This window comes from Rhinolophus sinicus, linkage group LG07 (assembly GCF_036562045.2).
Source record: "Rhinolophus sinicus isolate RSC01 linkage group LG07, ASM3656204v1, whole genome shotgun sequence".
Lineage (NCBI taxonomy): Eukaryota > Metazoa > Chordata > Mammalia > Chiroptera > Rhinolophidae > Rhinolophus > Rhinolophus sinicus.
This window is the reverse complement of record NC_133757.1, coordinates 3,537,117-3,549,978: the sequence shown is the minus strand read 5'-3', so window position 1 is coordinate 3,549,978 and position 12,862 is coordinate 3,537,117. Positions and strand designations below refer to the sequence as shown.

General features: G+C 49.2%; 1 protein-coding gene across 7 annotated transcripts in view; it reads left to right on the top strand.

Moving 5' to 3' along the window:
• The window catches only part of PTPRE (protein tyrosine phosphatase receptor type E), a 136,211-nt gene extending 123,582 nt beyond the window's left edge, over positions 1–12,629 (top strand). For all 7 annotated transcript variants that reach the window (XM_019728245.2, XM_074338810.1, XM_074338809.1 and 4 more), the window contains 9 exons: positions 666–801; positions 1,073–1,222; positions 1,547–1,640; positions 2,719–2,795; positions 3,599–3,733; positions 4,979–5,104; positions 6,010–6,176; positions 7,147–7,282; positions 9,771–12,629. In XM_019728245.2, the coding sequence (XP_019583804.2) occupies positions 666–801; positions 1,073–1,222; positions 1,547–1,640; positions 2,719–2,795; positions 3,599–3,733; positions 4,979–5,104; positions 6,010–6,176; positions 7,147–7,282; positions 9,771–9,845 (1,096 nt within the window). In that variant the 3' untranslated portion in view covers positions 9,846–12,629. The remainder of the gene's footprint in view (positions 1–665; positions 802–1,072; positions 1,223–1,546; positions 1,641–2,718; positions 2,796–3,598; positions 3,734–4,978; positions 5,105–6,009; positions 6,177–7,146; positions 7,283–9,770) is intronic.
• The last annotated feature ends 233 nt before the right edge of the window (positions 12,630–12,862 follow it).

Here is a 12,862-nt window from a genome sequence, read left to right as displayed (position 1 = left end):
AGCCATTATCTAGTGTGACAGATTTTTAAAAATCCAATTACACAAGTGCTAATGAGAAGACAACATTTGGTAATAGAGGAAACATCCGTACAACTTTACAAGGCTCACTACAACTCCTTTTTAAAATTAAATTTATTGGGGTGACATTGGTTAATAACATATAATTCTCAGGTGCACAAGATTATAATCCGCCGTCTGTGTACTCTATTGCCTGCTCCCACCCGATGTCTGGTTTCCTTCTGTCACTGTATTTGACTCCCTTTACGGACGTCATCCTCCCCCATCCCCCTTCCCCTCCGGCAGCCACCATTCTGTTATCTGTATCTATGAGTTTGTTTTGGTTTGTTTTAGTAGTTCATTTGTTACTTTTTGTTTCATGTTGCACTTGTGAGTAACTTGTTTTGCTATGGCTTTAACAAAGTTTCTACTAGTTAAAGGAACAACTTGATCATGTTACTAAGATTGCAGCACCCTCTGGTGGCCTCACCGTACATTTGCTCTTTATTAACAACCCCCCCCCCCCCAAATTTCAAAGGTTGCTTCAAGCGATGAGGTGACAGTCTCCCAATTAAGGGTGGGCGTGTCCCTCTGTCCTCGTGTGCAGGCATATCTTTTGCTTTGGGGGAAAGTGACTCACGACGTGGCATCTTTCTTTGTCCCTGCAGTGCGGGCGTGGGCCGGACGGGCACCTTCATCGTCATCGATGCCATGATGGATATGATGCACGCGGAGCAGAAGGTGGACGTCTTCGAGTTCGTGTCAAGAATCCGCGGTCAGCGTCCTCAGATGGTTCAGACAGATGTGAGTACCGCCTCCCCTGGTCCCCACCCTCGTCCTGGTGAGTGCAGGACGGAGCCTGGGGAAGAATGTCCTCCCTGATGCCAGCTGTTGTGTGATCTTTACTCAAGGCCATGTACGGTCACTGTAAATAACCATGAATCTGAATTTTGCCCCCAAACAAAAAGAGAAGGCGCACCCGCCCCCCACCAGCACCACCTGGGACGTGCTGAGCCCTGAGCGGCCAGAAGCTGCAGGGCTCACTGGAGGGTGTGGGTTCCCCTGTGCTCCACAGATGCAGTACACATTCATTTACCAAGCCTTACTGGAGTTCTACCTCTACGGGGACACCGAGCTGGACGTGTGCTCCCTGGAAAAGCACCTGCAGACGCTGCAGAGCACCACCACCCACCTGGACAAGATCGGGCTGGAGCGGGAGTTCAGGGTGAGTGTCCACTGCCTTTGAAGGAAGACAAGTGACCTGGAAATGGACCTGCTTTCCATCACCTCCCCTCTTCACTGACCCAGAGAAAGCAGGGCAGCTGTCCCTTCCTTAACTCGTGAGGGTGAGGGAGGAATAACCGGGGCTTTCAGAGCTCAGCTGCAGCCCCGGGGGGATGTGTCCTGCATACATTTTACTTCCCAAGATCCAGGAACTGTCTGGAGAGGGCGGCAGATGCTGCCGTTAGTGGGCAGTGGTGGGAGGAGGCTGAGGGATTTGCTCGGGCGCATCAGCGCTCTCACTGCGTGGCTGTGTCCTTGGCTGCAGAAACTGACGAATGTCCGGATCATGAAGGAGAACATGAGGACGGGCAACTTGCCGGCGAACATGAAGAAGGCCAGGGTCATTCAGATCATCCCGTGTAAGGCGGCCCCGCGGGGCGGGCGGGGTCCCTGATTGTTCACGGGCCTCCCACCTCTGTGAACCAGCAGGGCACCCTCTGGGCTCAGGGCGCCTGGGGGCTCTGCCAAGCACTACAGAGAACGCCCATCTATGAAGCAATGAGTGACCCAGACAGTCCCGTGTGTGTCAGGCGGGCAGCTTGTGACAGACTCAGAGGTGGAGGGGGGACTTCCTGGGAGCGGGGAGAGTTGCTTCAGGCATGACTCGGGCCTTCGGATTCCAAATTTCATTCAGTCCTCCCCTAAGCCTGCGTACCCCCTCACACAGAGGTGCGGTTGCGGCCGGGGCCAGGCAGCAGGGCCTGAAGGAACTTAGCTGAGACCTTCCAGGGAAAGGCCTTGGGGTGGGCAAGAACTGAGCAGGCCTGCCAGGTCTCGGGTAGGGGAGGGCCACCCGGCCGGGCAGAGCCTGGGAGGAGTGGGTGCCCGCCTGCAGTGAGAATTGGGGGCTTGGGGGACTCACCCAGTGGGAAAGAAAGACAAAGGAATGGAGTCCCCTGTGATCAGAGGAACCATGGAGGGGAGGGCCCACCTTGAGGAGGAGACGGAGTGTCTCATTCCAGACATCTCGAAGGACTGATGGGCCGCGACAGCAGCACATGCAGAGACTTGCTTTGGAGGCCACACTGTGCATAGAAAGTGTGTGGGGACTGTCTGTGCAAAGACTTCCTCAGCCTCAGACCCTGGCTCTTTGTGGCCAGGATGTCCCCTGGCCGGCTACTCTGGGCTGCCAGCCTGGGGGCCTCATAACTTTTACTCCTGAAATATAGTATTTGTAACGCTTACATTTTGGTAAGACTTACTCCAATTCATGACAAATGGAAATGACAACTGGATTATTGTCAGAGTTTTCCTGACAACACACAACTTCTCGGGGCCATGTTAATTTACCTCTTTGATGGAGTAAACCTTCCAAGGGGTTGACCTCACTTAGTGATTTTATTAGTAAGTTTTCTGTTTTGGAAGTTAGTAGCAGCAAATGGAAGTCTGGAGGCAGGATGGCATTTGCACTAACTAAAGGACCATATTGCTTTGCAGATGACTTCAATCGCGTGATCCTTTCCATGAAAAGGGGGCAAGAATACACAGACTACATCAACGCCTCCTTTATCGATGTGAGTGGGCCTGGCAGGGTGGTGCTTTGTGAGGACAGCTGTGTCCTTCATCACAGACTCCTGATTCGCTTTCACAATCAGAAACGGTCGATATGCCTCCAGAAACCCAAACCATTTCATTAGCAGAATTATTTGCTTTAAAAAAAAAAGAATAATGAACTTTAGAAATAGGAGAGAGACATACTGCCAAGTAATTTGCCTGTTTTTTCTTTCTGCTTTTAACTTCCAGTGGTTTTTTTTTACATCTGTTTAGCACCAGTTACGTATCGGTGCTTCCATTCGCTTTCTCTCTCGTGGTGTTTGTAACACATTCCCGTAGGACAATATAATTTTGTGTTCAGAGTGTACAGTCTGTAGGCTGTCTTCAGTTAGCTGAAGAATGGGCCGGAGTGAATATTACAGCTGAGTGTGTTAGAATTGCTGTTTGCAGATGAGGAAACTGTGCCAAAGGGCACCTGGGCCCTAGTGGAGGAACTGGGATTTGAACCCCCTTCCTCTGACTACGCCGAGGGTTCTTTGCAGCACCACGTTGTTAACTGAGCTGTAATACACAGAGACATGTTAGAACCAAAGCTGCCAGGTGTGTTCCCAGGTGGCTGCAAGTGAGTGGTGGTTCATAATCCCCATTGAAGTGACCTCAAGGTGAGATGTCTAGCTTTCAGACAAAGTGGGCGTCTGGTAGATGTGGGGAAAACACCTGGGGAACGTTTTCCCTCGTCAGGCCCCAGCTGTCCTCAGCTTCCCGGTGTCCCATAGTGGAGCTAGGGAGGAAGTCAGCCTCTAACCTCTGCTCCCGTTTGAAGGGCTACCGGCAGAAGGACTATTTCATCGCCACGCAGGGGCCCCTGGCACACACAGTGGAGGACTTCTGGAGAATGGTCTGGGAGTGGAAGTGCCACACGATCGTGATGCTGACGGAGGTTCAGGAGAGAGAGCAGGTGAGGGCGCGGCCCAGCCAGGCACCAGGGGTGGTGGGCGCGCCGAGGTCCAGCCGACCTGATGTGGCCGTAGCAGCTCACGGCCATGTCTCGCCTGCTGTCAGCACTGACCACTGAGCTGAGATCCAGCCCCAGCACTGAGCTGAGATGGGTTGGGATGCAAAAGGCTTCGTTTCACCCTTTCTTATTCTTAGCCCACATTTTATTGAACCTCCTTCAGATTCCATCATTTTGTGTTTGCCACAAATACAAATTCGATCACAACCTACTGAAGAAAAAGACATTGATTCACTTTTCCCAAGACGTAAACACAGAGGCGTTGATGTGTGTAACTCACTGGTATTGTCCTGGTCGAACTGGATGAGTTAAACATTCCTCTTTTTTCCCAGCGACCTTCCCATGGCCTTCTCGTATTATATTTATTTAATAACGTAATAAGTACTCGTGAGCCCTCCATCCAACTGAAAAACCAAACTTCTGTCAATAATGTATATCTGTGTAGGTGCTCCCTCAAGATGTAGCCATGACCCTGAGTTTGTGCTTTGATTGCTTTGCTTTGATGTCTGCTTTATTAAGACATCATTCACATACCGTACAATTCATCTTTTTAAATGATGCAATTCAGTGGTCTTTAGTATATTCACAGAATTATGCAACGTCACTGCTAATTCCAGATCATTTTCATCATCCCAAAAAGAAACCCCAAATCAAGAACAATCACTCCCCATTCTTCCCTCCCCCGAGCCCCTGCAACCATGAACTACTTTCTGACCCTATAGATTTGCCTGTTCTGGACGTTTCATATAAATGGAATCACACAGTACGGTACGTCTTTTAGATTGAGTTCTTCTGCTTAGCATAATGTTTTCAAGGTTCAACTATACTGTAACGTGAATAAGGTCTTCATTCATATCAGCCATGGTAGGGTGTGAGCTAGGGGCCCAGTTTCATTTTTTCAACATAGAAAACCAATTTTTCCAGCTCCACGTATTGAATAATCTCTCCTTTCTGTCAGGTCACTTCTGTCCTATATCAAATTTCCAAATACACACACCTGTTTCTGGACTCTCTATTCTGTTTGCTTGGTCAGCAAGCATTACTGGGCATTCATATTTGTATTCATGTTATTTTCTTGGTCAGATGAAATACATTAAATGGTTTGAGAGCAATTCTGAGTCATATAGTTTCAACTGCTGGCAGCAAATTATTTATTACAAGACTTAAAATTTTATTTTATCTCCCCAGGATAAATGCTACCAGTATTGGCCAACGGAGGGCTCGGTGACTCATGGAGACATAACGATTGAAATAAAGAGCGATACCCTTTCTGAGGCCATCAGTATACGAGACTTCCTGGTCACTTCCAATCAGGTATTGTGGCCGTAGCGCTTTACACTGTGGACAGAGCACGCGCAGCTGCCCCTCGGGTCCAGCTCGTCCTCCCACCAGGAGATCCTGCCCCTCCGGCCCTTCCCCGAGCCCCACGTTAGCATCAGTGATCAGTGTGGCGAACTGGGAGCCATGTTATCAAGGGGCCGACCTCCTGTAAAATTCGGACCTCCAAGGGCACAGCTGTCTCCTGCTGGCGGACAAGTATAGGGGGGCAGAGCGGCCAATGCCAAGAGGCCACTTCCGCCCACTCCCCACTCAGGAGAAATGAGGGTAGCTGGGGCAGGAGGCACAGAGGGGATGGGTGAAGCCACAGAGGCTCTCAGCCAGGTGCGCTTTCAGATGCCCCAGCAGTCCCTGGTCCCCACTGGTCCTGGGCTCTGCTCCCTGGCAAAGCATGGGAACTCTGTGGGTCAGTCACGGGTAAGGTGACTCGTCCATGGGACTTGGTTCTGAGCTCGGTCAGCACAGCAGAAACCCCGCTTTCCCAAAGATGTCGTCTCCTCCACTCCAGTCGCAGAATGACCCAAGGCCACTAGACTCAAAACTGCTCATCTCGAGCTTTGAAGGGACATGTGAGGTACCGACTTTTTAAGAAAGAGGTGGTCCTGTTCTCTCAAGTAAAGCTGCTAGGGGTCTGGTGGGGTCTGGTGGGAGCTCCAGAAGGAAACACTGCCAGGCTCTCCTTTGGTGTGACCACAGCTCCCAGACAGCCTGACCAGGCCCCTCAGGCCAGCTAGGTGGGGGCTTTGCCAATGGCCGAAGGCCCCAGGGAGCTCCAAACCTTGTCCTGAGTCTCCAGGAGGGCAGGTGTCCTTGGGGCCGGTTTCTGGGAGGACAGGGGGTGGGACCCGGCAGCACTGAGACACCCTGCCCTGCCCCCGCAGCCCCTGGCCCACCAGGAGGAGCAGACCCGCGTGGTGCGCCAGTTCCACTTCCACGGCTGGCCGGAGGTCGGGACCCCGGCGGAGGGCAAAGGCATGATCGACCTCATCGCGGCCGTGCAGAAGCAGCAGCAGCAGACAGGCAATCACCCCATCACCGTGCACTGCAGGTGAGCGCCCCCTGCAGGCGGGCCCGCGCATACCCGCCCACATGGCTGCTCCCAGCAGCAGAAGGTCCTGGCTTGGACCTGCTCTTACACACATACGTACGCAACTTTACATAAATGCATAAATGTCATCTTATCATACGTGCAAAATGCATTTTGGTGGCAGGAGTTAGGAAGTGATTCACACACGCGTTTCCTTGTGCTTTTTAAGTCATAAAAAAAAAAAGAATCACCATTCTTGGCTCGTACAAACCCACTTCTGAACTTCAAGGTACTTGTGTTCGTTTTGAAAGATTGTTCTGGCTCTGCCTGAAGTCCCTCCTCTCCTGCTGGGCCTGAGGAAATGAGTTAGTGCTGCTGACGTCAGCACCGTGGGAGGGCTCCGCGCCTGGGAGTCGCCTGGGCGCACTTCTGGCCTGGCCAGCAGGGGGAGCAGACACCTCGGTTTTTCAGTCCCTGGTGACCGTGTAGGTGTCACTTAGAACAAACCAGTAATCAGTTCCTTTGTGTTCTGCCTCCAAAAACCCAGCCTGAGTTTAGAACGAGTTGGGCACCAAAGATACACAGGTGAAGAGGTCCGCAGGGGAGACGCGGGGACGGGGACTGCAGGGGCGGCGGCCTTGGAGTCAACCTCCTTGCCTCTGGTTAGACCTGAGCCGGGAGGGTTTGCATTTCTAACAGGTCCCCAGGCAATGGCGATGCTGCTAGCCGGGGGGCCGCGCTCTGAGAACCGGGAAGATGGAAAATGGTTACAGTGGGTCCTGATCCAACTCAGGAGATACCTGTCTGCAGTGACCGGCGAGTGTTTTAGGAGCTTTATGTTGCAGCCTCTTGGTCAAAAGCTAAGCTACGTGTAAACGTGTAAATGATGGTTAAGAATCCCAGCTCCGACCACCAGTGTTCGGGGTTGGTGCAGGCGCCTGATTCCATCCCCGCCAGCCAGTTGCTTCTCTAAGCCCCCTTTTCTCCACAGCGCTGGAGCAGGCCGCACAGGTACCTTCATAGCACTCAGCAACATTCTGGAACGAGTCAAAGCCGAAGGGCTTTTAGACGTGTTCCAAGCTGTGAAGAGTTTACGACTTCAGAGGCCACACATGGTGCAAACCGTGGTAAGAAACTGACTGATGAGGATGAGTCGAGAATTATTTCATGTTGCATTTGATGTCTGTTTTATTAGAGGTATATGGGGAGGGAGGGACATAAATCCCCAAGGAAAAGAGCTAACTGGAATTTTTCACAGTAAAGCTTTACAGACGCCCTTCCTTCCTTGAGTCTGGCTGGGGTCTGTCCCCTGGCCAGGACGCAGGAGGAGGGGCTCAGCTGTGACTTTCAATTACTAAGAGCCCTTGGACAGACACTGACAATATGCCAAAGTGAACTATTTTACCAGATTCCGACATACATGAAAAGGTGCTGTTATCAAGTTCAAAAGCACCACTGACGTTCACAATCCTGGGACTCATAATTTTCTCACCCTATTCCTTTTGGACTGTTTTTACTTTCTGGCTCTCACTCAACCTCCAGATACTGTCAGGGGCGGGGAGCGGGGGACAGATGAAGAATTCACATGATGCACAGTCGGCCCTCACGTTCTCTTTCTTTCCGTGGTGAAAACACACACTTTCTGGTTTTCAGAAGAGACGCCGCCTCCCCAAACTTGACAGTTGTACACCAGCAAGTGTAATTGTAAAGACGTATAATTCCTCCTTTCCCCCAAGGTTTCCTGCCTTCACTTGCCCCCCACCCCACGCCATCCCTCTCACCCTCCCCGCTAACAGGATTCTGACTCAGGCATAGAGGTGTAGAAGGAAGGCCCTTCCACCACCTTCTCATCATGGGGGAGCACAGCGGCCAGAATCAGCAAGGTGTCCCCCCCAGTTGGCCAAGCTGCCCCTCCAACCAATTAAGCAATCTCTGGAGGCAGGGCCAGGCATCAGCATATGTAAAGCCCCCTGGGGGGTCCCAAAGTGAACACAGGCTTGAGAGTCACCTGGTTAGAAGGAAACTGGGTGCCTGCTGGCTCCCCCTCACCCCACACCCCCTCCTCAGGCTGTGACTGTGAAGGTAACCTGGAGAGCTGAGTGGGAAAGAATAGGAGGAAATTGTGCCCAGGACTGTTCCACTCTCCACAGAGCCCCTGTCCCCGTACGCATGCGCCTCTCCTTCCTGCGGGGGCTCTGGTAGGTGCTAGAGAGGGTCCCTAATTCATCTTTGTGCTTAGTCTGCCTCCTGATAGCTGCTGCCTCCTAGGGGCACACCAGGCAGACCATTCCACGGAAGATGGGGAAGATTTGTCTAGATCACAATAATAATAATTAATATAAAATGCAATCCCCCTTGAGACGAAAATCAGTTTTTAATTATGAGCCAGACTCTTTTCAGTTTCTTTCCTGACTGTGTCTAAGTCCACTACAGGCCTCCCCCAGGCAGAGCCACTACATCTAGTGCGGCCTGGCCAGCGGTTAAGTATGAAAGATAAGCCGTGGGGTCCTCTGATGCTTGCTTTGGGCTGTCATCCCAGCGTCATGGTTGGACCCCCTCATGGCTCTGAACTTGGACGAGCTCCTTCCTCTTTCTGGACTTCAGCTCCTTACCTGTGGGGTGATGGCACCTGCTTTAGACAGGCTGTGCGAATTGGCTTTGACCATGTCAGGAACCCCCCACACCCCAGCACCTGGGCCAGGCAGCTCCCTGAACCGCAGCAGCAAAGAGCGTCTCTCCTCTGAATACAAGCGCCTCCTTGGTTGTTAGGGGTGCTCTCAGCGTGTAGCTTCAGGAGCACCGAGCTCCCAGTGCCCTTCTGTCTCCCATCTGCTCTTTCTGACTGGCTTCTGCTGGTCCCCTCACTGGACGGCTGCCCACAGGTGTCTCCTGGCTCAGTTCTGTGTTCTCTGGTCTGGTGACATAGTCCGACGACATTTGGAACCTGACTTTAAAAGCGAGCACCTTAGCCTAATGCCTAGCGCAGAACGAGTGGCGAGTGTCAACAAATGAAGGCCAGGGTCTCCGTTTCATAATAACCACTGTCTCACTGTGTGCGGTCGGGGGCTGTGCCGCCAAGTGCTCCACGCGCCCCTTCCTCATTTCGTCCTCACCATATCCTTGTGTCTGCTCTGTCCCTGAGGAACATTCTGCCGTCAGCCCCACATGGGACGGGTGTCACCTGCCCAAGACCCTAAGTGTCAGAATGAGATTCAGACCCAGCTTATCTGCCTCCAGAGTCTCCAAGTTTATCATAATGAAAATGTTATTATGTAACATTACCTGTGATGTTAAGTACTCTGATTTTTTTAGTTCAAAAATCATTTTCCAATTTAAATATGAAATCTAAAGACTCAGACTGTTTTAAAATACACTAAGACAAGATGAAACTAAACATTGACATGTTCTGTGTGTGAAAACAGCTTTACTGGAAATTTTCATATCATATGCCTAAAAACTAAGTTATGTAACAGGAGTTTACATGCATGAGGGTGTACAGTGTTTTAGTAAATAGTCAGATTTTTTTATGTCTTTTTTTGGAATGTTTTTCCTAATGAAATTATTCAAACATTTTTTAAAACATCATTTTAATGTATTTTTGGTTTTCTTTTTCAGGAACAGTATGAATTCTGCTACAAAGTGGTACAAGATTTTATTGATATATTTTCTGATTATGCTAATTTCAAATGAAAATTTCTGCCTTAAAATATTTTTTAATTTAATGGTCAGTATATTTTGTAAAAATCATGTTAATTTATTTCACAGTTGACGTTAATATCCTTCCTAATTTCTTTGTATATATTTTGTTATGCTTTAAACGCCACCTGCTGTAAAGTTGTTACATCTTAAATACCCCTTTTAAAAACTGGGATTATGTATTAAGGTCAAATAATATCCCATAACATATATTTCTGCTAATATCAGTAAATATTTTAATTTTTCATTAGATTCATATCATTGAATTTCACACATTCAGCACCTCTAAATGTTATAAATCTTAATATGCCAAATGTGCTTATGCAAAATAGTAAACGTTCAATGGAAAACAGTCAAGGACTCAGAAATCAGCTGAAAATTTCCTTTACAGCCGTGACTTTACAGCCCTGAGCCCCGGTAGTGTTTTAAAGGCACACAATTGCTGAAGATACAATATAAATGGGGATTATGTAACGTTCTCAGTCTCGACCCACATGGTTTATCTTTACATTTTAAAGATCAAAGAGGACTTTGCAACTTGAATCCAGGTCCAGAACACATTAGAGTAGTTGGTGACTATATAGTGAGACTTAAAAATGCATTTATTCAAGGTGTTGTTCCTGCCATCTTGGCTAGATGAGAGGAGATGTAAAGGCCGGTGGTCTGGATCGCCCAAGGCCTTGGGGACAGCACAAGCCCCTGTGGGAGCTGCACTCCCTGGGCACTGGCTCCGGTAAAACGCGCTGAGAATCAAACCGCCTGCGTTTCTCACTCTCCGCTCCCATTGGCCCACAGCCGCCGCGCTGCCCTGATGGGCGGAGCTATGCTAGAGGCTCAACCCAGACCTCGCCCCTTGTAAACGTTCAGATAACGCCAAAAACAAGCCCCACAGAAGCAAGGAGCACACGCCTGGTGGAAACAGCAGGACAGCCACAGGCAAAGGCTTTCACCTTTCTGAGAAGCATTTGGGTATTTAAAAACCTCTTGTAAAAGCTAAGATTGTTTGTAAGAAAAGAAATCTTAAAATCTAGATTTATAGTTTTTTAAAAGTCCCACTCCTCAATATTTAATTTTTAAAAAAGAAAGAATTCCTTAATCTAAAGGCTAACTTATTTTTGAATGGTAATACTACTGAGACCTTTGACACTGGGTAATTATGATCCAGATAAGATTGGCTTATAGGGTAAAAAAATGGTGGGGAGGGTTGAAGGTAGAAAAGTTTAATTTAGTAACAGTTTAATTTAGGCCATTAGGTACCTAGCGAATGAGCACAATATAAAAAAGAAGATGTCTGATCTAACATGAAAGCATTTTCCACGGGCTTTTTGGGTACAGTTTTTGCTTGTTAAGAGATAGTAAGGCCTTATTTGACATTTCCACTGGTAACTGATTGCACCCTCTTATTACACTGTTTCTCCTGAGTTCATTGCCAGTGAGCACAGATGTACCCCCAGGGTTAGGCTGGCTCTGATGAAAGGCTCACAGGTAACCAAGCTTCTACCGCACCCCTGCGCCCCACCCAAGGGCCAGAGGAGGTGCCCTGCTGGAAGGACAAAAGCACAACTCTGTGACTGAGCCATCCATGCCAGCTGTGGCCCTGGGGTACACGCTGCTGAAAGTGTCCCTCTGTCCTTAGCACAATGAGTACACACTTGGGTAGAAGAGGCAAATGGGGGGAGCTTTGCAAGACCTGCCAGTTGGCCCCATCTGCTTTCATTGTTAAAATCCCAAGCCCAAAGCCTTTCTTTGACTAAAGGAGGAGAGAACAGAGCTTTTGTTTAGCGCCAACCCTAGCAATGGCTGGCTGGTTGTAATGAAAGCAATTCGTCATTTATTTGAGGGGTCCAAGTTAAGGGGAATGGATTTGGGTCCAAATTTAAGAGCCTTAATCAGAATCCTCAGGCCCTTCAACTGGCATCTCGTGTGTGGAGATGAGGCAGCCGTCTCAGAGTGCTCTGGAGAAAGTGCCCTATTGGTGTGTTCCTTTGTCCCCTTGGCCATCCCCCACCCTGTGTCCTCTGAAGGTGTCCTGGCACCTTCCAGTTTGGCCCTTCCAGTTCCAGAAACAAAGCAGAAGCCACTGTCCCTGGACACAGGTTCCCCTCCACAGGCGAGGACAGCGCTTGCCTTTCCTGGTGACCCTGTTTGCAGCCTGATGGCCTCTGCCAAGGCCCCTCCTAACCCCACCCCCGGTTCCAACAGGTGTGCTCTCCGGGTACTCACTCTCCTGTGGGTGCAACCTGGACCGTTGATCTCTCCTTTGGGTCAGTCCATTGTACATACCCAGACAGCGTCTGCTGACACCGTCATTCTTCCTTTCGTGTTTTTGTTGCATGCAGTTGCATTCAAATGCCAAATAGTGATCAGAAGTCTGCCACTCTGATCTACGTGCTTTCTCGGTCACTGTGTGACCCACTTAACTCTCTTTCCATGCGCTATTCGAGTGAAGAATGCATACCCGTGTTTTAAAAGGTATTTTTATGTTTTTGAAAACTTTTTAAAAATGAGCCTGACACCTCTGTTTCTGCACTTGAGACATGCCCATGTTATTTTTTTAAATGACTGATACTTTGGTTTCACTAAGTCCTGTTTAATTTATGTGCAATCTTTCTAATACATGTATGTATTCCAGTTTCAACTATCGTTATTTTCTTTTATTACATTTGTAATTTGATCTTGCTCTGATTATAATGCCAGTGAACGCTGCTGAATGCTTTGTATATGCAGATTGCAAGATCTAACTTTCTGATGCAAGGATAAATCTTTACTTGACTCCCAGCTTGCGTCTCTCTCTTCAGTGAAATCTCATTTTATTTGTTCCTGTTCCTTAAGGTCTTTTAGACAAGATGTTCATTAGGAGATAAACACTGATTTGTACAGACAGGTCATTTTAGGACTTCTAAAATTTAGTTCAGATCTGGCAGAGAGACAGACCCTCCAGTGTGGGTGGGCACAGTGGGCTGGCCCGGCATTCACGGGACATGGCAGGCCTGAGGGTGCAGGAAGCGCGG